This window comes from Coregonus lavaretus (genome assembly GCF_964263955.1).
Source record: "Coregonus lavaretus genome assembly, chromosome: 35".
In the NCBI taxonomy this organism is placed as follows: Eukaryota; Metazoa; Chordata; class Actinopteri; order Salmoniformes; family Salmonidae; genus Coregonus; species Coregonus lavaretus.
The window spans coordinates 10,946,158-10,973,235 of NC_140022.1; the positions used below are offsets into that span (position 1 = coordinate 10,946,158).

At 43.5% G+C, this 27,078-nt stretch overlaps 2 protein-coding genes across 2 annotated transcripts in view; both read right to left on the minus strand.

The window, feature by feature from the left end:
* Nucleotides 1-590: 590 nt before the first annotated feature.
* LOC311109783 (calcium-binding protein 39-like) lies at nt 591-20,952 on the minus strand. The gene is made up of 9 exons (XM_084152781.1): nt 20,757-20,952; nt 6,789-6,927; nt 3,891-4,055; nt 3,664-3,782; nt 3,401-3,569; nt 2,917-2,976; nt 2,133-2,198; nt 1,868-2,011; nt 591-1,700 (listed from the first exon to the last, which is right to left on the minus strand). The coding sequence occupies exons 2-9, from the start codon at nt 6,888-6,890 to the stop codon at nt 1,521-1,523; spliced, it is 1,005 nt and encodes a 334-aa protein (XP_084008907.1). The 5' UTR covers nt 6,891-6,927; nt 20,757-20,952; the 3' UTR covers nt 591-1,520.
* A 740-nt stretch (nt 20,953-21,692) lies between these two features.
* The window catches only part of LOC311109665 (guanine nucleotide exchange factor DBS-like), a gene marked incomplete at its 5' end in the record, with an annotated part of 46,052 nt that continues 40,666 nt past the window's right edge, over nt 21,693-27,078 (minus strand). Inside the window, 5 exons of the mRNA XM_084152621.1 lie at nt 21,693-23,700; nt 23,911-24,136; nt 24,266-24,375; nt 25,098-25,178; nt 26,600-26,674. Of these exons, the coding sequence (XP_084008747.1) occupies nt 23,621-23,700; nt 23,911-24,136; nt 24,266-24,375; nt 25,098-25,178; nt 26,600-26,674 (572 nt within the window). The 3' untranslated portion in view covers nt 21,693-23,620. The remainder of the gene's footprint in view (nt 23,701-23,910; nt 24,137-24,265; nt 24,376-25,097; nt 25,179-26,599; nt 26,675-27,078) is intronic.

Sequence of the window (27,078 nt, forward strand, 5' to 3'; positions counted from 1 at the left end):
AAATGCATTGGCTCAATTTGTCTGTGAGATTATTTAATTTGGATTTCCCCATCTTGCTCCCACCTAATCCAGTTTACTGGTATGTTAACGGTTACCTTTCCTGGACAATCATAGTCCTCCAAGTTTTTTGGCCTCCTGGTTCCTAGTTTCATGATGCGATTAATGAACTGCAACACGTTTTTTCAAAGTAAAATATTCCTTCAACAGCACAACTCAAATATAGTGAGTTCAAGGTTCATTCCTTAATCACGACTATGTTCAAACAGACCATATTTTTCTAAATAAGAATTAAGCTCCGCCTAGAAAAGTATTTAAAATACAAAGGGGACACAGAAACAAAGGCACCTCTGTCTGTACTGTCTGTTTTCAACTGTTACTGTGTTCCAACCATCCCCCTCCACTCCATCTAAATAAGAAAACAAGTTAAAGAAATCACTTTCGTACAGAAAAAGAAATCTCCCTCTTTTTAATTGAGGTCAGCCAAAAGTGCCGAAGTGGGATTTCTGTCACCCACACTGGCACTCACTTATGGGTTAAAACCAGCTTTTATACACAAGACAAGAAAAAAAAGAAAGATAATGCTAGAGCCCTGTTGAACAAGAAACTATTTAATCAGCTTAAAATAAACCAAAAAGGAATAGATCCTTTCGCGTTGAATGATACAGAAAGTGCTACCAGCCATCTGAAGAGAATCACTTATCAAAACTATTGACAACCTACGTATAGAATAGAACTTGGCAGTAAAAAAAAAAATGGCCCTGCTGATCACGAGACATTAATATTTTCCTTGTAGGATCCAATTTAGAGTTGTCAAATGTCAGAGGACCTACTACAGCTTTGAAACATGTAAACCATAGGAGTAAGACTAGCAGGGAATGTGAGTCTGAGTTCTACACGTACAGGGACTGAAGCATTAGTGTTTTTATACTGTTACAGTATTCTAGAATACTACTTACTACCTTTTCTAGAATCAGAACAATTCAGAATACCATTTAGATCCTCTAATAGAAAAATAGCAATTCCTTCTATGATTCTGGATTGTGGATACTTCAGTTGTACTGCGGTTAGATTAGGAGTGTATAAGAAAGAAGTCTGAACTATCTAGCTGGCTCATGCCTGCAAGTGGCAATGAAAAAGAAAACATTTGCAAAAAATCTTTGCACAATTAAAGTGACGCCCAGTGGTCTCCACCGCTCACTCAGCCATTCACCTAGAGGTCTCTTTAACCATCTGGTTCCCCCCAAGAGAGGAAATCACCTTCCTCAAGACGTCCCGTTGTGACACACTAATGATAAAATAGTTCATGAAAAAGTAAATACAAAGAAAGAAAAACATCAGTGATTGAGAACTATTCTCTGCAAAGTTTAAGTAACCAAGAAAAAGACAATGTCTTTTGATATTTGAAATAGAATCATTGTTAATGTATTTGTCTTTTTTTTTTTTGGTCAATAAAAAGTAAAGGTTAGGGTAAAGGTCATAGCTAAGGGGAAGGGTTTGGGGGACGGACGGGAGGTAAGGTTTTAAGAGGCGGGTTTCTTCAGGTCTCGGATCTGTTTGACTAGGTAGGTCTTCTCGTCGTTGAACTGCTCGTCGTCCGATCGGTCCTTCTGGAAGTTGCTAAGGAAGTCGATGAGTTTGGTCTGGTTCTTCAGCAGGATATCTATGATGGGCTGCGTCTTGTTGGGGTTCGCCACAAACACCTGGATGGAGGGGTCAGCCTGTCAGTTCTGTACATTACATTTATGTCTGCAATTACATTCTAGTAAGAACCCAAATGGTATTGCCATGGAACGTTTGGGGCCAACATGGAGGCCAGTTTGCCAGACTTTGTATATGAACGGCTCAGGGAACGGCTGTTATGTCGTACCTTGAAGACGTGGAAGGCCTCAAACTGGATGTTGGGGCTCTTGTCCCTCAGTAGGTTCATCATCAGCTTCAGGTTCTCAGGCTTGCTGATATACCGGGTCATCACTGTGAAGTTATGCCTGTCTAACAGGAGCTCTCCCAACAACTACACACACAAAGACCAGGGTATGCAAATGTTTACTATGAAGCAAGATAATCAACACGATAAAAGCATGCAAAGTTTTAGTCTATAAATAATCCATGTAAATGTGAATTATAGAACACACCTTTAATGACTGTCTCTTTGTCACATAGTTCTCAGAGTGCAATAACTTCTCATACTGGTCAAAGATCTGCAACGACACAAAGGAACAGGTTGAGGGGTGGCTGCATCTCAACAGTCAAAAATACATTCACAAAAAAACTAAGTGGAGGAAAAACGATGTTCATAGAATTAAATAGGCGTTGCAGATAGTTAATAGGATGGAATGTCTATCGAATGTCTATTAAAGTTGTGATATTTTCTCTCATCTCTCAGTCAGGTCTGAAAGGGCCCTTATCAGGGGTGCTGTTTGGGCCTGTGTGAGCGATAGGCCTCCAGGGGCCCTTGGCATGAAAGACAGCCTTCTGTAACCTAGTGCGGCCCAGTGTAGGGTAGTGTCTGGCCTGTCTGCTCTCCCCTGGGGTCTTCCCTGAGCCCCACACTACAACCAACAGACAAGGTGGTCTTATGCAAGCAGGGAAAACCAGTGACCATAGATGCCTGGAGTGTATGTGGCAAGTGTGTTATGTGTGGTATAAATGCACTCATTCATTGTAGAGGATGGGAGGATGGGTCATCAATCAAAACGTTGTTTATCGGTACACACACTTCAGTGTATTCATCTGGTAAATGGCAATGAATGAGAGTACGAGTGTGTGATGACAAATGCATTCACCCATTCCTTCATGCATTCTGTGAAGAGGGCAGAGGGTGGATGGTGCAACAACAAATACATTTTCTTTCCATGAACTCCATCTGCTAAAGGTTAAATGCTCCCAGGGCAGCAGAATGTTGAACATGTCACTTACTGCATCATAATTCTGTTCTAGATATTCAGCTACCAGGACCTTGTGTCTTGTGAGCAGGTCCTGTGAATGGGGGAGGAAACGTGGTCACTTTAATTCACACAAAAACAAAACATTGTATATTGCATATCATCTGCTGCATCGAATCATTTCTGATCTATACATTTAGTCAACTTTCAACGTGGTCCTCTGTAGCTCAGCTGGTAGAGCACGGCGCTTGTAACGCCAAGGTAGTGGGTTCGATCCCCGGGACCACCCATACACAAAAATGTATGCACGCGTGACTGTAAGTCGCTTTGGATAAAAGCGTCTGCTAAATGGCATATTATTATTAATTATTATTATTCAAACAAATGGTCATAGAAAGATACAACAGTAATGTAAAGATTAGCATATCATCTCGGGCCCATCTTAGTCTTATTAATGTGGGTTTAATATAACGTTTTTCCAGGACCGAAAGACGCTTTCAAATCTTGCGTAATCTGACCTTGAAGGTGGCGAAAGCGTCTGAGGCGATGTCGAAGGTCTCCATCTCTACGTAGTTGAAGAAGTCCTGGAAGTGTTCTGAGTGGAGGACCACCTTGGCCAGGGGCTCGTGTCTGATACACTCCCTCAGCATGATGCCACAGTTCAGCGCCGACCCAGGGGTCTCATACCTGCAGGAGGAGAGGGATACACCCACGCGTCACTGAGTCTCATACCAATGGCTGTGGTCAGCTGTGGTACATGAAGAGTGTGTGTGTAACTCACCCTTTTTGCAACACAAACAGCACCTCTTGGTGAGAGCTGAAGTACTCGACGGTGGGGCTGCGGGTGCCGATCTGCCTCCGCAGGATGTTGTTGAAGATCTGACACACGTCCTTCTTCCCCTGGGGACATGCAATGGAAAACGTTTCAAAACGCTGTTTCAGACCGTTTTCTTCCGTTTGGTGCCTAATGAACACGACCCTGATGGTCCGGCTGTGGCTCAGTCTCACCTCGAAGTCGATGACCTGAAGGTTTTCCACCAGGGAGATGAGCAGGCCGCTGTTGTAGAGCTCCTGGGCCAACTGGGCCACTGTCTCTGTGTGAGGCTCCTTGTCACCGGTCCCATATAGTATCTCCTTCATGGCCACAAGACACTTAGACACCTCCTCTGACGCCTGGGACAGGGACACCAGTTAGACACACAGGCACAATATGTACTTCTAACAGTATTGCTGCTAATAATGTTATGTTGTTAATAAAGAAACTGCCATGGTATTATACTTGAGTTGACCACAAGAGGGAGACATTTAGTTGACTCCCTATGGAGGTACAGTACTTAGCTCTGTAGACACTGGTATTGTATTTATTATGGATCCCCACTAATCTTCCTGGGGTCCAGCAAAATTAAGGCAGTTATACATTTTAAAAACATTACATTCATAACAGATTTCGCAACATTAAGTGTGTGCCCTCAGGCCTCTACTCTACTGTAGGCGTCCTGTAGCTCAGCTGCTAGAGCATGGCGCTTGCAACGCCAGGGTTGTGGGTTCGTTTCCCACAGGGGGCCAGTATGAAAAATGTATGCACTCACTAACTGTAAGTCGCTCTGGAGAAGAGCGTCTACTAAAATGTAAAATGTACTACCACATATCTACAACACAAAATCTGTGTGTTTGTATGCATGTGTCTATGTTTGTGTTGCTTCACAGTCCCCCATAAGGTGTATTTGTATCTGTTTTTTAAATAAAATTTTACTGCTGGCATGAGTTAATTGATGTGGAATAGAGTTCTATGTAGTCATGGCTCTATGTGGTACTGTGCGCCTCCCATAGTCTGTTCTTGACTTGGGGACTGAAGAGACCTCTGGTGGCATGTCTTGTGAGGTATGCATGGGTGTCCGAGCTGTGTGCCAGTAGTTCAAACAGACAGCTCGGTTCATTCAACATGTCAATACCTCTCACAAATAAAAGTAGTGATGAAGTCAATCTCTCCTCCACTCTGAGCCAGGAGAGATTTTAATGCATATTATTAATGTTAGCTCTTTGTGTACATCCAAGGGCCAGCCGTGCTGCCCTGTTCTGAGCCAATTGCAATTTTCCTAAGTCCCTCTCTGTGGCACCTGACCACACGACTGAACAGTAGTCCAGGTGCGACAAAACTAAGGCCTGTAGGACCTGCCTTGTTGATAATGCTGTTAAGAATGCAGAGCAGCGCTTTATTATAGACAGACTTCTCCCCATCCTAGCAACTGTTGTATCAATATGTTTTGACCATGACAGTTTACAATCCAGGGTTACTCCAAGCAATTTAGTCTCCTCAACTTTCTCAATTTCCACATTATTCATTTCAAGATTTAGTTGAGGTTTAGGGTTTAGTAAATTATTTGTCCCAAATACAATGCTTCTAGTTCCTTGCCACCCATTCTGAAACTAGCTGCAGCTCTTTGTTAAGTGTTGATGTCATTTCAGTCGCTGTGGTAGCTGACGTGTATAGTGTTGAGTCATCCGCATACATAGACACACTGGCTTTACTCAAAGCAAGTGGCATGTCGTTAGTAAAGATTGAAAAAAAGTAAGGGGCCTAGACAGCTGCCCTGGGGAATTCCTGATTCTACCTGGATTTTGTTGGAGAGGCTTCCATTAAAGAACATCCTCTGTTCTGTTAGATTGGTAACTCTTTATCCACAATATAGCAGGGGGTGTAAAGCCATAACGCATACGTTTTTCCAGCAACAGACTATGATCGATAATGTCAAAAGCCTCACTGAAGTCTAACAAAACAGCCCCCACAATCTTTTTATCCTCAATTTCTCTCAGCCAATCACCAGTCATTTGTGTAAGTTCTGTGCTTGTTGAATGTCCTTCCCTATAAGCGTGCTGAAAGTCTGTTGTCAGTTTACTGTGAAATAACATTTTATCTGGTCAAACACCATTTTTTCCAAAAGTTTACTAAGGGTTGGTAACAGGCTGATTGGTCTGCTATTTGAGCCAGTTAAGGGGGCTTTACTATTCTTAGGTAGGGGAATAACATTTGCTTCCCTCCAGGCCTGAGGGCACACACTTTCTAGTAGGCTTAAATTGAAGATATGGCAAATAGGAGTGGCAATATCGTCCGCTATTATCCTGTATTACTTTCCAACCCCACGACCCCTTCCCTAATTGGAGTAAAACTAGTGAACAACAACGCTTAGGCCTCTACTTCCAGCTTATACATACTATATAAATTTTATGGACAGTCAATTTTACAATAATTCTATTTTGTTTGTTTTTACTCCTGAACTTCTTCTACCCTCAACCTCTCCGATCATTTTCATGATGTCCATCCGGTTTGCTTCTATATGCCATATCTTTCCAACTGTGCTCTTTCACAAAAGCTCTCAACCTACAACCTATAGGCTTGTCATTGTTGATCGACAATAATAATGTCTCAGCCTCAGGCCCAATCATAACACACATTATTAATGACTTGCTCTGGATATCAGCATTGCATATGACAGGAGTGGACTGTATTGAGATCACTATAGCCTGGCTGTGTGTGGTAGCAGCGTGGTTAGAGCCAGGTTACTGGGAGTTCTGTCTGGACAGCCCCTCTCTAACAGTCCCATGGTGGAGAGAGGGCCTTTACAGCTGGGTGGCAATGAAGGACCGGCCAGGCAGCGATGCTACATTCACAGCCAAGTGTCAGCTAGAGGCCCACCGTAATAATAACCACACCAACTGACTGATTGGATCAAATAGAAGAGGTCCACCGAGGCCCCAACAGCAATGTTACACAACACCTGCTTGTGGGCCTTTTCTAAGGGAAGTACTGGTTTGTGTTGTGAGGACTGTTATAAGGACTTGTGTTGTAAGGATTTGTTTAGTGAGGATTCGTGGTGTAAGGACTAGTGTTATGAAGATGTGTGACACCTTATCTGTTTTCTTGTCTTGTTTCACCAGGATTGCCATGTTCTCCTTCAGAGTCCGGACGATGTCGGCGGGATTCTTGTGGGATTTACCGAACAGCGGCATGGTGGCTGGGCCTTTCCTCGGGGTCTCTCCTGACAGCCTGAAAACACACACAGGATACACATCATACATACCTTAGATAGATAGATGGAACATAAAACACACAGTATACCCTATCTATCTATCTAACATATAGGATAATATATAATTAAACAACTGGGTGGTTCGAGCCCTGAATACTGATTGGCTGACAGCCGTGGTATATCAGACCATATACCATGGGTATGACAAAACATGTATTTTTACTGCTAATTACGTTGGTAACCAGTTTATAATAGCAATAAGGCACCTCGGGGGGTTGTGGTATATGGCCAATATACCACGGCTAAGGGCTGTATCCGCGTTGTGTCGTACATAAGAACAGCCCTTAGCCCTGGTATATTGGCCATATGCCACACCCCCTCGGGCCTTACTGCTTATTTATACCATATATACACAGTGCATTCGGAAAGTATTCAGACCCCTTGACTTTTTCCACATTTTGTTACGTTACAGCCTTATTCTAAAATAGATTAAATTATAATTATTTTTCTCATCAATCTACACACAATACAATACTACCCATAATGACAAAGCGAAAACAGTGTTTTAGACATTTTTGCAAATTTATTACAAATAAAAAAAACGGAAATACCTTATTTACATACGTATTCAGACTCTTTGCTATGAGTCTCTAAATTTTGCTCAGGTGCATCCGGTTTCCATTGAACATTATTGAGATGTTTCTACAACTTGATTGGAGTCCTCCTGTGGTAAATTCAATTGATTGGACATGATTTGGAATGGCACACACCTGTCTATATAAGGTCCCACAGTTGACAGTGCATGTCAGAGTAAAAACCAAGCCATGAGGTTGAAGGAATTGTCCGTAGAGCTCCGAGACAGGATTGTGTCGAGGCACAGATCTGGGGAAGGGTACCAAAACATTTCTGCAGCACTGAACACATTGGCCTTCATCATTCTTAAATGGAAGAAGTTTGGAACCATCAAGACTCTTCCTAGAGCTGGCCGCCCGGCCAAACTGAGAAATCGGGGGAGAAGGGCCTTGGTCAGGGAGGTGACCAAGCACCTGATCTCTGTGGAGATGGGAGAACCTTCCAGAAGAACAATCATCTCTGGAGCACTCCACCAAATCAGACCTTTATGGTAGAGTGGCCAGACGGAAACCACTCCTCCGTAAAAGGCACAAGACAGCCCGCTTGGAGTTTGCCAAAAGCCACCTAAAGGACTCTCAGACCATGAGAAACAAGATTATCTGGTCTGATGAAACCAAGATTGAACTATTTGGCCTGAATGCCAAGCGTCATGTCTGGAGGAAACCTGGCACCATCCCTACGGTGAAGCATGGTGGTGGCAGCATCATGCTGTGGGGATGTTTTTCAGCGGCAGGGACTGGGAGACTAGTCAGGATCGAGGGAAAGATTAACGGAACAAAGTACAGAGAGATCCTTGATGAAAACCTGCTCCAGAGCGCTCAGGACCTCAGACTGGGGCAAAGGTTCACCTTCCAACAGGAGGACAACCCTAAGCACACAGCCAAGATAACACAGGAGTGGCTTCGGGACAAGTCTCTGAATGTCCTTGAGTGGCCCAGCCAAAGCCTGGACTTGAACCCGAGCTAACATCTCTGGAGAGACCTGAAAATAGCTGTGCAGCGATGCTCCCCATCCAACCTGACAGAGCTTGAGAGGATCTGCAGAGAAGAATGGGAGAAACTCCTCAAATACAGGTGTGCCAAGCTTGTAGCGTCATACCCAAGAAGACTTGAGGCTGTAATCGCTGCCAAAGATGCTTCTACAAAGTACTTATATTATTTTTTTTGGGGGGGGGGGGGGGGGGGGGGGGTTATAAAATGTGCCCACATTTCTAAAAACCTGTTTTTGCTTTGTCATTATGGGGTATTGTGTGTAGATAGATGAGGTGTAAAAAACTATAATCCATTTTAGAATAAGGCTGTACGTGTAACAAAATGTGGAAAAAGTCAAGGGGTCTGAATACTTTCCGAATGCACTGAACAAATAAATAAACGCAACATGTAAAGTGTTGGTCCCATGTTTCATGGCCGAAATAAAATATTCCAGACATTTTCCATACGCACAAAAACCTTATTTCTCTCACATTTTGTGCACAAATTTGTTTACATCCCTGTTAGTGAGCATTTCTCATTTTCCAAGATTATCCATCCATCTGAAAGGTGTAGCATAATCAAGAACCTGATTAAACAGCATGATCATTACACAGGTGCACCTTGTGCTGGGGACAATAAAAGGCCACTCTAAAATGTGCAGTTTTGTCACAGAACACAATGCTACAAATGTCTCAAGTTTTGAGGGAGCGTGCAATTGGCATGCTGACTGCAGGAATGTCCTCCAGAGCTGTTGCCAGATAATTGAATGTTCATTTCTCTACCATAAGCCGCCTCCAACATCGTTTTAGAGAATTTGGCAGTACGTCCAACTGGCCTCACAACCGCAGACCACGTGTAACCACGCCAGCCCAGGACCTACATCCGGCTTCTTCACCTGCGGGATCGTCTGAGTCCAGTCACCCGGACAGCTGATGAAACTGAGGAGTATTTCTGTCTGTAGTAAACTCATTCTGATTGGCTGGGCCTGGCTCCCCAGTTGGTGGGCCTGGCTCTCAAGTGAGTGGGCGTATGTTCTCCCAGGCCCATCCATGGCTGCGCCCCTGACCAGTTATGTGAAATCCATAGATTAGGGCCTAATGAATTTATTTCAATTGACTGATTTCCTTATATGAACTGTAACTCAGTAAAATCGTTAATTATTGCATGTTGCGTTTATATTTTTGTTCAGTGTATAACACATTCTTCCATATACACTGAGTGTACAAAACATTAGGAACACCTGCTCTATCCATGACAGACTGACCAGGTGAAAGCTATGATTCCTTATTGATGTCACTTGTTAAATCCACTTCAATCAGTGTAGATGAAGGGGAGGAGACAGGTTAAAGAAGGATTTTAAAGCCTTGAGACAATTGAGACATGGATTGTGTATGTGTGCCATTCAGTGAGTGAATAGGCAAGACAAAAGATTTAAGTGCCTTTGAACGGGGTATGGTAGTAGGTGCCAGAAGCACCAGTTTGTGTCAAGAACTGCAACGCTGCTGGGTTTTTCACACTCAACAGTTTCCTGTGTGTATCAAGAATGTTCCACCACCCAAAGGACATCCAGCCAACTTGACACAACTGTGGGAAGCTTGGAGTCAACATGGGCCAGCATTCCTGTGGAACGCTTTCGACACTTTGTAGAGTCCATGCCCCAACGAATTTAGGCTGTTCTGAGGGCGGGCAAGTCAATATTAGGAAGGTGTTATTAATGTTTTATACACTGTATATCACACATTATAAACTGGGTGACTTAGTGGTGGTTCGAGCACTGAATGCTGATTGGCTGAAAACCGTGGTATATCACGGGTATGACAAAACATTTATTTTTACTGTTCTAATTACGTTGGTAACCAGTTTATAATAGCAATAAGGCACCTCTGGGGTTTGTGGTATATGACCAATATACCACGGCTAAGGGCGTAAGAACAGTGTTTAGCTGTGGTATATTGGCTATATACCACACCCCATCTGGCCTTATTGCTTAATTATACCATATATATCAGTGGACCACAGGCGTTTCTCCCCTTACTTGACATGGGGTGCATCTCAATAGTCTGAAGTAACTTCTAAGCTCCTCTCCTTCATCTACATTGACGTAAAATAAACTGGAACAAAAGCCTGCATACCCTATGGGTGTCCCAAACCAGGACTGAAGAACATTAGTAGTGATGGAGGAGAGGAGACAAGGAGAGGAAGGCAATTGTATTGAGATACACCCACAGAAAGAAGAGTGCAGTCTTCCCCCTGGGATCTAGCAGTGATTTATAAAAGGGCATAAGCAATACCTGCTGATGCTGAGTCAGACTACACTCTGCACACCTCACTGCATTCGGCATGGTTGTCATGACAACAAAACAAAGGCAGCCAGACGACAGATAATAGGTGTGTGCGTGTGTGTTTCATCACTCAAGAGGATGTCTCAACAACGTGCGTCGGGAATCCTGAAATAGCCTACTCAAGGCCAGTGTAAAGTTAGGCCAACTCCGTTTGAGATTTAGGATTCCAATGGTTCGCCATGTTGGCACCTAAAGTTCTAACACAGTTTACATTCTAGAAAGAATCTTAGAACGTTGTCATGGAGTGTTTGACGCCAACATGAAGGATAACCTAGCTGCTGAAACAAACTCTCAGAGAGAGAGAGAGAGAGAGAGAGAGAGAGAGAGAGAGAGAGAGAGAGAGAGAGAGAGAGAGAGAGAGAGAGAGAGAGAGAGAGAGAGAGAGAGAGAGAGAGAGAGAGAGAGAGAGAGAGAGAGAGAGAGAGAGAGAGAGAGAGAGAATAACTTGTGACTATTAATCCTTAGTGCTGAGCGCGAGGGTATTACCTCCATTCCTCCCAGAACAGAACAGACCGAGTGATGCCAGGAGCTTGTCACTTTGATCACAGTCCACAGCAGGAGCCTAGTCAGTGGACTGCAACGCTCACAGTCTTGCACATAGAAACAAATAATGTAGAGCAGATGGGATTCCCTAGTCCTATTTTCTACATGCAAGAGAATCATGTCTGTTCTACACTATCCATTTCTATCTGGACGTTTGGTATGCTTGCAGCCGCCCCTGAAAAAGCCCCAGCGCCAAACTCAGGACAGTGAACCCAAGATAATGCTATTCCTATCCTACTGACTACACACAAGAAAGGAGACCCCTCTCTACCCTCACCACCCAACCCCACTCTCCCCACCCAGACCTGTTCACAACACTGCGTTTCCCATGAAGCTGTGAGATTAACACAGTATAAGTAGCATCTTTGTCTCTGCGTTGTTGGAAAAGGACCCGTAAGTAAGCATTTCACTGTTAGTCTACACCTGTTGTTTACCAAGCACGTGCTAAATAAAATGTGATTTGATTAATGCAACTTTAATAACAACCTATCAGTCAGAATTAAACAAGAATGAGGCTAAATGTCTGTGGACTGGCCACTGCATGAGTCTATAATTGAAGGGATAATCCTGATTCAGACAAGCCACAACATGATCAACCAGGAAATAAAAGGCTGCTAGCCCACTTTATATACATACCATGAAGCCTATGGATATGAGGAGCGATTTTCCAGTACTGGCTGAATTCATCAGCAGCTGTCCTTTCTGATGTCATCAACTAGAATTAATGACTAGAATGTTCTTCAAAACTCGCCAAAGGGATCAAACCAAGGGGCCTGGATGTAGCCTAGGCCTAGTTGGACACAATTCATGGACTTGAGTTTGAGTTCACTATCTGACCTCTAGTAATAGACTAGGGGCCTACAGTATGTCATATTTTACAAATAATAATGGATTATCTGTAACATTAACCTGGTCTAATGTAGCCTAGAATAACAGAGTTATGTAGAAAACAATACTTTGTATACAATCTACAGTATATGTGGTCCTTTGTAGCTCAGTTGGTAGAGCATGGTGCTTGTGACGCCAGGGTAGTGGGTTCAATTCCCGGGACCATACATAAAATATTTGCATGCATGACTAAGTCGCTCTGGATAAAAGCATCTGCTAAATGGCATATATTTTATATTGATTTCCTTCAAATAGGAAGGAATGCTTTTAGCCTTTCCTAAAAGGAGTGGTTGAATTTCTTGTCATGGCCCTAGAACAGCAAGGTTGTTATCCTATACTGACACTAAAGCTGGGACGATAAACTGAAAATTATCAACACCGACCACTTATCGTGAACATTTTGCTGATTTCGGTCATGACGGTAAATAACCTATAGGGCCGTACTAGAGAAATGTGAAGTTTTAAATTACTTTTTTTATTTTTATATGGGTTATTGTTTATGGGACAATTGATAGCTACAACATTCAAAGTAGTAGTAGTTTTAAGGGTAATATAAAAAAAATTACTGTGGTGCACATTAATGTTATAAACTTATCGATCAATTTATTGTTATCGTGATTATTCAGTCAATTTATCGTGATATGGATTTTTGGCCATGTCGGCCAGCTCTACAGACACCCTGGCATTACATAGCATATTAAATAAACTAACCTCAGCTCACCAAATATCTAGGATTGGTTGATTAGGTGTGAAAATTGAAAATACTTGATCTACAGCCAAATAGGTTAGCTGACCATGTCACGCACACACACTGGACTCTACCCATACACTCACACAGACACTCCAACACATACACACACTGGACTCTACCCATACACTCACACAGACACTCCAACACATACACACACTGGACTCTACCCATACACTCACACAGACACTCCAACACATACTGGACTCTACCCATACACTCACACAGACACTCCAACACATACACACACTGGACTCTACCCACACGGACACTCCAACACATACACACACTGGACTCTACCCACACGGACACTCCAACACATACACACACTGGACTCTACCCACACGGACACTCCAACACATACACACACTGGACTCTACCCATACACTCACACAGACACTCCAACACATACACACTCACATAACAGGAACACACAGGCACACTGTCGCCACACACACACACACACTCATCACATACGCTGTTGCTACTGTATATTATCTATCCTGTTGCCTAGTCACTTTATCCCTACCTATATGTACATATATACTTCAATTACCTCGTACCCCTGCACATCGACTCGGTACAGGTACCCCATTAATATAGCCAAGCAATCATTGACCCGGTACAGGTACCCCATGTATATAGCCAAGCTATCATTGACCCGGTACAGGTACCCCATGTATATAGCCAAGTTATCATTGACCCGGTACAGGTACCCCATGTATATAGCCAAGTTATCATTGACCTGGTACAGGTACCCCATGTATATAGCCAAGCTATCATTGACCCGGTACAGGTACCCCATGTATATAGCCAAGCTATCATTGACCCGGTACCGGTACCCCATGTATATAGCCAAACTATCATTGACTCGGTACTGGTACCCCATGTATACAGTGCTATGAAAAAGTATTTGCCCGGACATTCTCCTGTAGAATTCTCTGATACAGAGCAGAATTCATGGTTCCTTCTATTAAGGCAAGTCGTCCAGGTCCTGAGGCAGCAAAGCATCCCCAAACCATCACACCACCACCACCATGCTTGACCTTTGGTATGATGTTCTTACTGTGGAATGCAGAGATTGGTTTTCGCCAGGCATTACTGGAACCATGTCGTCCAAAAAGTTATACTTTTGAATCATCTGTCCATAGAACATTCTTCCAAGAGTCTTGATGATCATCCAGGTGCTTTTTGGCAAACTTGAGTCAACATTTTGGACGAGATGGGTCCCATTATGCCTGGCGAAAACCAAACACTGCATTCCACAGTAAGAACATCATACCAAAGGTCAAGCATGGTGGTGGTGGTGTGATGGTTTGGGGATGCTTTGCTGCCTCAGGACCTGGATGACTTGCCTTAATAGAAGGAACCATGAATTCTGCTCTGTATCAGAGAATTCTACAGGAGAATATCAGACCATCCGTCTGTGAGCTGAAGCTGAAGCGCAGCTGGGTCATGCAGCAAGACAATGATCCAAAACACACAATCAAGTCTACATGAAAATTGCTAAAAAGCAACAAATTGGAAGTTTTGGAATGGCCTAGTCAAAGTCCAGACCTAATCCCAATTGAGATGTTGTGGCAGGACTTGAAACGAGCAGTTCATGCTTGAAAACCCACACGTCACTGAGTTAAAGCAGTTCTGCATGGAAGAGTGGGCCAAAATTCCTCCACAGCGACGTGAGAGACTGATCAACAACTACAGGAAGCATGTGGTTGGAGTCATTGCAGCTAAAGGTGGCACAACCAGTTATTGAGTGTAAGGGGTCAATTACTTTTTCACACAGGGGAATTGGGCGTTGCATAACTTTGTTTATGAAATAAATATGTAATTGTTGTGTTATTTGTTCACTTATGTTCCCTTTATCTAATATTAGGTTTTGGTTGAAGATCTGATAACATTCAGTATCACAAATATGCAAAAGTAGAGAAAATTAGAAAGGGGGCAAATTATTTTTCATAGCACTGTATAGCCAAGCTATCATTGACTCGGTACTGGTACCCCATGTATATAGCCAAGTTATCATTGACCCGGTACAGGTACCCCATGTATATAGCCAAGTTATCATTGACCCGGTACAGATACCCCATGTATATAGCCAAGTTATCATTGACCCGGTACAGATACCCCATGTATATAGCCAAGTTATCATTGACCCGGTACAGATACCCCATGTATATAGCCAAGTTATCATTGACCCGGTACAGATACCCCATGTATATAGCCAAGTTATCATTGACCCGGTACAGATACCCCATGTATATAGCCAAGTTATCATTGACCCGATACAGATACCCCATGTACACTGCTCAAAAAAATTAAGGGAACACTAAAATAACACATCCTAGATCTGAATGAATTAAATAATCTTATTAAATACTTTTTTCTTTACATAGTTGAATGTGCTGACAACAAAATCACACAAAAATTATCAATGGAAATCAAATGTATCAACCCATGGAGGTCTGGATTTGGAGTCACACTCAAAATTTAAGTGGAAAACCACACTACAGGCTGATCCAACTTTGATGTAATGTCCTTAAAACAAGTCAAAATGAGGCTCAGTAGTGTGTGTGGCCTCCACGTGCCTGTATGACCTCCCTACAATGGCTGGGCATGCTCCTGATGAGGTGGCGGATGGTCTCCTGAGGGATCTCCTCCCAGACCTGGACTAAAGCATCCGCCAACTCCTGGACAGTCTGTGGTGCAACATGGCGTTGGTGGATGGAGCGAGACATGATGTCCCAGATGTGCTCAATTGGATTCAGGTCTGGGGAACGGGCAGGCCAGTCCATAGCATCAATGCCTTCCTCTTGCAGGAACTGCTGACACACTCCAGCCACATGAGGTCTAGCATTGTCTTGCATTAGGAGGAATCCAGGGCCAACCGCACCAGCATATGGTCTCACAAGGAGTCTGAGGATCTCATCTCGGTACCTAATGGCAGTCAGGCTACCTCTGGCGAGCACATGGAGGGCTGTGCGGCCCCACAAAGAAATGCCACCCCACACCATGACTGACCCACCGCCAAACCGGTCATGCTGGAGGATGTTGCAGGCAGCAGAGCGTTCTCCACGGCGTCTCCAGACTCTGTCACGTCTGTCATGTGCTCAGTGTGAACCTGCTTTCATCTGTGAAGAGCACAGGGCGCCAGTGGCGAATTTGCTAATCTTGGTGTTCTCTGGCAAATGCCAAACGTCCTGCACGGTGTTGGGCTGTAAGCACAACCCCCACCTGTGGACGTCAGGCCCTCATACCACCCTCATGGAGTCTGTTTCTGACCGTTTGAGCAGACACATGCACATTTGTGGCCTGCTGGAGGTAATTTTGCAGGGCTCTGGCAGTGCTCCTCCTGCTCCTCCTTGCACAAAGGCGGAGGTAGTGGTCCTGCTGCTGGGTTGTTGCGCTCCTACGGCCTCCTCCACGTCTCCTGATGTACTGGCCTGTCTCCTGGTAGCGCCTCAATGCTAGGGACACTACGCTGACAGACACAGCAAACCTTCTTGCCACAGCTCGCATTGATGTGCCATCCTGGATGAGCTGCACTACCTGAGCCAATTGTGTGGGTTGTAGACTCCGTTTCATGCTACCACTAGAGTGAAAGCACTGCCAGCATTCAAAAGTGACCAAAACATCAGCCAGGAAGCATAGGAACTGAGAAGTGGTCTGTGGTCACCACCTGCAGAACAAGTGCTTTATTGGGGGTGTCTTGCTAATTGCCTATAATTTCCACCTGTTGTCTATTCCATTTGCACAACAGCATGTGAAATGTATTGTCAATCAGTGTTGCTTCCTAAGTGGACAGTTTGATTTCACAGAAGTGTGATTGACTTGGAGTTACATTGTGTTGTTTAAGTGTTCCCTTTATTATTTTGAGCAGTGTATATAGCCAAGTTATCATTGACCCGGTACAGATACCCCATGTATATAGCCAAGTTATCATTGACTCGCTACAGATACCCCATGTATATAGCTAAGTTATCATTGACCCGGTACAGATACCCCATGTATATAGCCAAGCTACAGTGAGGGAAAAAAGTATTTGATCCCCTGCTGATTTTGTACATTTGCCCACTGACAAAGAAATGATCAGTCTATAATTTTAATGGTAGGTTTATTTGAACAGTGAGAGACAGAATAACAACAACAAAATCCAGAAAAACGCATGGCAAAAATGTTATAAATTGATTTGCATTTTAATGAGGGAAATAAGTATTTGACCCCCTCTCAATCAGAAAGATTTCTGGCTCCCAGGTGTCTTTTATACAGGTAACGAGCTGAGATTAGGAGCACACTCTTAAAGGGAGTGCTCCTAATCTCAGCTTGTTACCTGTATAAAAGACACCTGTCCACAGAAGCAATCAATCAATCAGATTCCAAACTCTCCACCATGGCCAAGACCAAAGAGCTCTCCAAGGATGTCAGGGACAAGATTGTAGACCTACACAAGGCTGGAATGGGCTACAAGACCATCGCCAAGCAGCTTGATGAGAAGGTGACAACAGTTGGTGCGATTATTCGCAAATGGAAGAAACACAAAAGACCTGTCAATCTCCATCGGCCTGGGGCTCCATGCAATATCTCACCTCGTGGAGTTGCAATGATCATGAGAACGGTGAGGAATCAGCCCAGAACTACACGGGAGGATCTTGTCAATGATCTCAAGGCAGCTGGGACCATAGTCACCAAGAAAACAATTGGTAACACACTACGCCGTGAAGGACTGAAATCCTGCAGTGCCCGCAAGGTCCCCCTGCTCAAGAAAGCACATATACAGGGCCGTCTGAAGTTTGCCAATGAACATCTGAATGATTCAGAGGAGAACTGGGTGAAAGTGTTGTGGTCAGATGAGACCAAAATCGAGCTCTTTGGCATCAACTCAACTCGCCGTGTTTGGAGGAGGAGGAATGCTGCCTATGACCCCAAGAACACCATCCCCACCGTCAAACATGGAGGTGGAAACATTATGCTTTGGGGGTGTTTTTCTGCTAAGGGGACAGGACAACTTCACTGCATCAAAGGGACGATGGACGGGGCCATGTACCGTCAAATCTTGGGTGAGAACCTCCTTCCCTCAGCCAAGGCATTGAAAATGGGTCGTGGATGGGTATTCCAGCATGACAATGACCCAAAACACACGGCCAAGGCAACAAAGGAGTGGCTCAAGAAGAAGCACATTAAGGTCCTGGAGTGGCCTAGCCAGTCTCCAGACCTTAATCCCATAGAAAATCTGTGGAGGGAGCTGAAGGTTCGAGTTGCCAAACGTCAGCCTCGAAACCTTAATGACTTGGAGAAGATCTGCAAAGAGGAGTGGAACAAAATCCCTCCTGAAATGTGTGCAAACCTGGTGGCCAACTACAAGAAACGTCTGACCTCTGTGATTACCAACAAGGGTTTTGCCACCAAGTACTAAGTCATGTTTTGCAGAGGGGTCAAATACTTATTTCCCTCATTAAAATGCAAATCAATTTATAAAAAATTTTACATCAGTTTTTCTGGATTTTTTTGTTGTTATTCTGTCTCTCACTGTTCATATAAACCTACCATTAAAATTATAGACTGATCATGTCTTGGTCAGTGGGCAAAGGTACAAAGTCAGCAGGGGATGAAATACTTTTTTCCCTCACTGTATCATCGCTCATTGTGGATTTAATCCTTGTGTTACAATTTATTTTCTATTGTTTTTTTTTTTTTTATTGTATTCTGCATTGTTGGGAAGGCCCCGTAAGTAAGCATTTCACTGTTAGTCTACACCTGTTGTTTATGAAGCATGTGACAATACAAATTTGATTTGATGGGGCGGAAGTCAGTGTGTTGTTATGATTCTGGACAATCAGGTTGCCAGCAACAATGACAAGAAGCTGCCATGTGAGGTATCATAGTAGGTGGCTTGTTATCTTGTTTTGAGGTGTTTTGACTCATGTCATGTCTATGCTAATATGGCAAAAAAAATTGTTAGCTAACCAACAACTGTAACAATGTATTTGAGAGACAACAAGTGCTCATTGTGCAAATATATTTATGATTTCAATAAAGATTTGGAAAGGAAACATAGTTTACATGTCAACAATCCTTTGATTCTAAGCCAACCCCCCCTGTTTTGCTCCATGGTTGCACATGCATCGATTTTGTTGCTAAACAATCTACCCGTCTATAGGAGTTAGTGGAGAGGTACTGCCCTTCACAGGGCCTGACATGATTCCATCTCCATCAGTCAAGATGGAGTCCGGTCCCAGAGCTCCATGAACAAACACACACAACCTCATCACAGACGCAAGGCAGAAAGAATACAGACGGAACGCAACTCAGAACACAGACAACTCTCAGACTGAATGCAAAACTGAACCCAGACAAAACAATGAGCGATGGAACACTCCAATGGGTTGTTCTATTTCAGGGGATGTTCCGCAGCTGTTTTGTCTGTTATCTTCATCATTAAACCACCATCATCATTCTGGCCTCTAATCACCCCTAACCACAGATAGAGGGTCAGATCTTTTTACACCCCCTAATGGTGAAGGTTATGATTGGGGGTAGGGTAATCTGGTCCTAGATCTGTGGTTAGAGGCAACATACAGTACATGGCGCTGCTGCAGAAATAAAATTCCCATAAGGCCTAGAGTTACCTAAAGTGTCACTGAGCATCATGACAGTCCCTGCACTGACATCACAGCACTGACTACATCACTGATGACATAAGCCTATACAGCTTGTTAGACTCACGTCATAGGCTACTAATTGAAAAACATTGTGAGACACAATCTATCCTATATGAGGTGCAGTCTGGGTGACAGTTGTTCATGCCTGGTCTAAGATTGGGCTACCAACATTCACAATCTGACACTTTCAAAACATCTATTTACATCACACATCCAGTCTAATGATACTGACTGTCTGATTTAGAATGATGGAGGCACAAATAATTATGCATTAAAGCCTGAGATCACCAAACTAGTGTGGCTGGATAAATACATAAATAAATGAATAATAACAAACATGGAGCCAAACTAAAAATGTAACATGATAGGTCAAGGTCAAATGTCTTTAAATGAAGTTAGTATTTATAAGACGAACATTTCGATTAAGTTGTTACTGTAGACCTAATAGGCTCCAGAGCAGAGAGAATGACAGCTGGCTAGACAGAATAGCAGCCTATGCGATGGCCTCTCTCTCTCTCTTCAGTGTTAATTGGTGTTCCTATCCTACTGAACAGGAAAACAAAGCTCTGCTAGCGCAAAAGCAAAACAAACACTGTACAAACAAAGCCAGCCTTGACACAATCGATGCGTGACATTACGCATACGCACCCTACTTGTCCTGTGTGAGTAAAGGACCATAAAACATGTTTAGGGAAGAGCGTTCCCGGATGAAAGCTTCAAATGACATGTAGATTAACGTACACACGCAGAAATAAAACAAATCAGACATGTGCGAATATGTAAACTATGGGATACACCCGTCTGGGGTTTTAAACTCCCTTTGACAGAATGGATGTCACATGCATAAATCGGACCGTTTTAGCAGCTAATAGTTTTACAGAAAAGCAGCTAAACAGATTGACAATGGCTGCGTTTAGTTAAAGTAGCAAGATTGTTTCAAACTTGAATCGATTGGATACAATGTAAAGGGCAGCATCAATTTCAACCATTTGAACAATAAACGTAGGGTAAACCTACCTAGCTAGCTATCTCGTAAGGAACTAATAAAATACGAATACGTACGGTACAAGAGTCTATTTTGTATATTTTCTCTCGGATGTCTTTGCTGCTGTCTCGATTCTCTATGTAACCGAGCAGGTTTTTCTGGTCACGCCAGCGGTGTGTTGTATGCTGGGCAAAACGTCAGAGGAATATGCGTTTGTGCGAATTAAAATGTACGGAATAATTTAAGAAGGCAGTGCAGAATTCCATTTGGTCTGATTCGAGATGAGCCACAGTCCCGGGATACGCGGCTCGCACAGCACATTTATCTACCAGCCCATTGGTCCTTTCCCCTGTGACGTGGAGGGAATTTCATATCCGGATCACAGAAAAATTAAGATTTCATGGATAATAGCAGCCATGCTCTAGAAAAACATACTCGAATAGTGTTTTGATTATGGCTGTATATTTTTGTTGAGTAAAAATTATTTATAAATGGGAAAAAGTCAATTTGACCCTTGAACCGGTGAAGCAAGATGGCCCTACTGTAGGCCTATCAGTTAGAGACCACAAAACAGGTCTTCACCAAACCTCAGTGAACGCTGGAATTCACACCTTTAAGGCTGAGCAACTAGGGGTGACTCATAGTATATAATCTTTTCTAGTAATATATATACTCAATAAGATATTTCATAAAATATTTTTGGTAGAAGAAGCCTAACCGGAGTTGTGCGTGGTGTTTTCTATTCATATACTGTACTGTTTTTATGTTGTGTTATGCCAAAATCACAAAACGATTGACAATATTCTTAAACAATTTCAAATGTATAGATTTTCAAACATGCCTAGCCTGTGAGTTTGAAAAACGACAATAAAATAAAGACAGTGGCTGCAACGTTAAATGATTTCAAATAAACTAACGACCACGCAGTGAGTAATGATTGACTACTATAAAGGCCACATCACTTAATCATATCTGATGGTTTTATAATGAGAAAAACAAACACTCATTGGATTAAAGTAAAGAATGTTTCAGACTTTATTCAGTGGCTTTAATAATACACCTCAAAGATACATATTTACACATATACACAGATATGAATGCATATCATTAATTATATAACATCTGTATCAATACTTGTTACCATAGGAAAATAAAGAAAAAAATAATGCTGCAATGTGCTGCATAACGATGTGACACACAGTAACAACATTCTAATCTCACTGGGTGCAAATCGAAAATATATACAGTAGAACAACACGTTATAAAAACAGTTATAAACAGTTATAACTAAACGGTTATAACCAAAACAGTTAAAAACCTTTTATTGTGTGTGCTGAAATTTTAGACAACCATAATTCTGTGTTGATCTTTCAGCACGGGATGTATAGTTATATTCCATCTTCGGTTTTCAGTGTACAGACTGCATTCTCAAATGAGCGAAAGGATGATATTTGTATTAATATATTTCCTCTCAGGAGTTTTAAGAAACTACCATGAAAACATGCCCCACAAACCAATTAATAAAATATCTTTGATATACTTAGACCCACGAAAACATATCCATGGTCTTCATACACATCATACACATATTCAATGAAAAATACGAGGTATAGGATCATATCTGTACACATCTTTCTCAAATAAATTAACTTATACACATTGATTAACGCATAAAAATAATGCCTTTAAAGTTTATACGCTCTGGTACAGTACGCAGTTATTTCAACATCAATCGACCTGACATTAATCTTTTTACGGGAATCTCAATCTTCAGGGGATTTCTGTGTAGTGTATAGGATTTAACTTTGAGCCAAGAGAAAAATATTCAGAAGAACATCCTGACCACTGTTATTGTTGAAGTTTCTATGATATCTGACCGTCCTGTAATATCACCCCTGCCTAAAGGAACACCTGGTAGTTTAAATATCACCCTGCCTAAAGGAACACCTGGTAGTTTAAAGCCCAGCTCTCAGATCACTGGGAACAAAGCCAAGAGACAGCACAGGTGGAGGAAGGAGAAACAGGGAGGGAGAGGGACTGGAAATGTACTGGAGTGCCTCTGGACAAAGCCATAGATGTACAGAGTTGACCAAACTCAAAAAGTATTTAATGACAATAATATTCTAATTTGCATTCTTGCTAGAATGTGATTGTCTTGGTAATTTTACAGTTCAGTTTGTCTTGGGGGATCCAGTAGAAACATATTAAATATAAATCCATCATCTATTTTTAAAGTCACTCATGAGAGGACTGAGGACATAGTGAGAGGTTGACTGCCTGATACTGAGAGAAACATTACGACACAACCGGTTACCAGAGTCCACAGGAGAGAGACTGAGGCGTCTGTCTGTTGAAGTGTTGAGTTCAGTAGAGTAGCTCCTGGCTCCATATCACCTTGTTGGAGTGGGAGGTGCGATACCACACTAGGCTAACAAAGCCTGCCTGTGTGTGAGACTCAGGTCAGGTGAATGGAGCGGGTGTGTCCTTCCTTGTTCATCTCTATCAAACAGGTAGGGGAGAGGCCTGAACTTCCTGTTCTCAGTACGAGTCACCATACGATGATTCCCCAATGTGTGCTAGCCCTCAATCACTGTAAAAGGCTAGGACACTACCCCTCGTCCCTGAGAGTAGAGTATGTCCAGAGGAAAGCAGTCATTCATTACCTTCCCTTCACATTGACAGATAAGCAGCTATTAGACTGCTTTCTGCTACATTCCAGGCAGCCTCCACTTCAGTGTGAGAGTGAAGTATCTGTGGACTCTAATGAAAACCAACTTGTGCAAGCATTTCACTGTAAAGGCTACACCAGTTGTATTCAGCGCATGTGATAAATAACATTTGATTTGAACAGTAGTTGAGGGGAAAAGTGCACATGTCATTTGAACAGCCAACCACTGGGTGGCGCTGTAGCTGTGTCTCAGGGCTCAGAGTGGGTGGGACTTTAAGGCTTGATGTCAGAGAAACTTGTGTAGGTTTCACTGCAGCTGGAGGAGGTGCTGAGGTTGGCAGTTACACTGCCCTCTGTAACAACAAAACACAGACAAGTTCGTTTTCATTAGAGTCCACAGATAATTCTAAAACAAACTAAAATATAGACACACTCCTGTTAATTTTCAAAATAGGTATTTGGGTTGCAAGATACAGTTCTTTCTTACACAAACCGAGAGAGAGAGGCAATGAGAGACAGAAGAGAAAGAGGCACAGACAGACTGACAGACAGAGCCAGTGTACCTGAGCTGCAGAGGGACTGCGAGGACTTGGACTCTGTGATGAGGGTGAGAAGGTTGGCTACTGCTACCCAGCCATCTTTGTTGCTCCCCAGGTTTCTAACAAACCACTGTCCGTCATCTCCCTCTTTAATGAGCTGCACCATGTCTCCACTCTTCACTGACAGGTCCTGAGGCCCTCCTTTCTCCTTCTCATAGTCCGCCACCACCGTGAACCTGTCGCCGACAGCCTGGGGTCACAGGGTAAAGGGAAAAGTTAATATGTTTGTGTCCAGTGTGTCATGTTACCATGTATGTTGCTAGGGAATAACAAACCACTTTCATAACATGTTTTAGACATGTTGGCGACCATGACTCACCAGCTTCCTGCCTCCCTCATCCTCAGGGTCAGAGTTCATGGGGTCCTCGGCGCTGGAGTACCCATCAAGCTCTTCTGGCGCGTCCATGGAGAGAGAGGCCTTGTTCCAACCTACGGGGAGGAGGGAAAGAGAAGGAGAGTAGGAAAGAGAGAAGGGGGAGTAATATAATTCAGCAAACTCGATTGATATCTAGATTAAGATTTAGCAGTGGCACCAACAATTTCAAGACACATCCAAGATAGATTTCAATTTAGAGAATGTTATTATCATGGACTGTTTGATCCCAACATGGAGGATAGTTTGTCAAACTAGGGAAAGGGAGTGACACTCAAGAGGAAAGGAGGGGTGACACAATCGTACACAAGACAAGGTGATATGTACAGTGATAGGTGACGTGTGTGATGAGAACTTGATGCAAACACATCCATTGAGAGAGTACACTGCAAATCCTCAAACAGAACCACAAGAACCAGATTAGAACCCAAAGAATGTGATTAAATAACCAAGAAGAACAGACCTGGAGTCATAGCATCCAGTGAGACCTAGATCAGTGCATTGTGATCAGACAGAAACACAGACACACAGCAACCAACACCAGCCAAGACCAACACTGCAACACATGCTACTGAGAGAGAGACACAGTTTGCCTTACAGTAAACAAACATCACAAATCAGTATTTTCCGGTTGTGAATATCACACAGATATTCAATTGAAATCTCAGAGAGAAGATTTGTCTGCGATTGTGGAACAAGCTAGTGAAGAAGCAGAGCAAGGTCCAGGTCAACCACACAGTGAAGCAGCGTGTTCCTCCCAGGCATGTTGTCACTCTACCTCTCCTCTTGGCCTGTAAGAGACTAGAGGTGCTGAGCCACTTGGCCCTGCTCAGAGTGATGTGAGGAGTCTGACCAGGCTCTGAGGAGAAGAAGCAGCGGCAGTCAGCAGTCTTCTCCTACAACATCGTCCAGATGAATGCTGTGTCAAGTACACAGGTGTGTGGTTGACTCATCCATCAGTTTTACAAAGGCCTTTGAGGCCAACATGGCATGTCATTAATTTGTCACTTGTTTAAAACAAGAGAGTGTTGTACGTATCTTCTGTGTCAACGATCATCAAATTTAGAATGAACTCTTATATCTCCATTTTGTAGTCCCTCGTCAGTCCAGTGTCTTTAGCTAGACAGTCCCATGGCACTCAGCGGGCCCTGGTGGCTGAACGTCTTACATTTATCTACCACAATTCATTCCCTCCCGTTACTCAAATAATGATTGCATGATGGTCACACAGAGATACATTTTGGGAGGATGGGGAGTTGACATGGTGCTGAGATGACTACAGTGAGGGAGGGTCAGGATGGGGTGAATGACTATAGTGAGGGAGGGTCAGGATGGGTGGATGACTACAGTGAAGGAGGGTCAGGATGGGTGGATGACTACAGTGAGGGATAGTCAGGATGGGTGATGACTACAGTGAAGGAGGGTCAGGATGGGTGGATGACTACAGTGAGGGATAGTCAGGATTGGTGATGACTACAGTGAGGGAGAGTCAGGATGGGCGGATGACTACAGTGAGGGAGAGTCAGGATGGGCGGATGACTACAGTGAGGGAGAGTCAGGATGGGCGGATGACTACAGTGAGGGAGAGTCAGGATGGGCGGATGACTACAGTGAGGGAGGGTCAGGATGGGCGGATGACTACAGTGAGGGATGGTCAGGATAGGTGGATGACTACAGTGAGGGAGAGTCAGGATGGGCGGATGACTATAGTGAGGGATAGTCAGGATGGGCGGATGACTACAGTGAGGGAGAGTCAGGATGGGCGGATGACTACAGTGAGGGAGAGTCAGGATGGGCGGATGACTACAGTGAGGGAGAGTCAGGATGGGCGGATGACTACAGTGAGGGAGGGTCAGGATGGGCGGATGACTACAGTGAGGGATGGTCAGGATAGGTGGATGACTACAGTGAGGGAGAGTCAGGATGGGCGGATGACTATAGTGAGGGATAGTCAGGATGGGCGGATGACTACAGTGAGGGATGGTCAGGATGGGTGGATGACTACAGTGAGGGAGTGTCAGGATGGGTGGATGACTACAGTGAGGGAGAGTCAGGATGGGCGGATGACTACAGTGAGGGAGGGTCAGGATGGGCGGATGACTACAGTGAGGGAGTGTCAGGACGGGTGGATGACTACAGTGAGGGATGGTCAGGATGGGTGGATGACTACAGTGAGGGAGTGTCAGGATGGGTGGATGACTACAGTGAGGGAGTGTCAGGATGGGTGGATGACTGCACTACAGAGTCAAACACAGGTGTGACATGGGCTAGATAGAATACCTTTACACCCAAAGGGAGTTGGGTCACTCTTAATCTCGTGGCGTTTGGCTTTATGGTCAGGGCTAAGGGGGGATCCTGTCGGTCGAAGAAGAGAGACAGAAGAAGAAAGAAATGATAAAGGGAGCGATAGAAAAACAGAGGGAAGAACTTCCTGAAACTGACTAGAATAATTAGCTACCTACTAATCCTATTGGACACATGTAAATAATGAGGCTGGGGGATAGACCTGCTAAAACATACTCATTCTAATGTTTTATGTATTAACCACAAACTATACTGTAGTATACCTGGTCGAGAGAATACCATTGGTAATGTTAGACTTTTACCAGCAGGGTGCAGAAATTCTGCAAAGGAAAGCATGCCAAAATATCAGTCTTCAAAAGCCCTGATGCAGTCGACTACTGGAAAGGATTTGCCCTGTCTAAAATCATATTAGGGTTGGTTAAGAGAGCTTGGGGTTGACTTCGAAATGGACAACA

Excerpts from the sequence above, each read along its gene's own strand:
- LOC311109783 (XM_084152781.1), bottom strand. The coding sequence starts at position 6,890 with ATGCCGCTGTTCGGTAAATCCCACAAGAATCCCGCCGACATCGTCCGG. Across the intron at positions 2,977-3,400 it reads ACGCTTTCGCCACCTTCAAG|GACCTGCTCACAAGACACAA; the intron begins GTCAGATTACGC and ends CCCCATTCACAG. Across the intron at positions 1,701-1,867 it reads AGGCCTTCCACGTCTTCAAG|GTGTTTGTGGCGAACCCCAA; the intron begins GTACGACATAAC and ends CCCTCCATCCAG.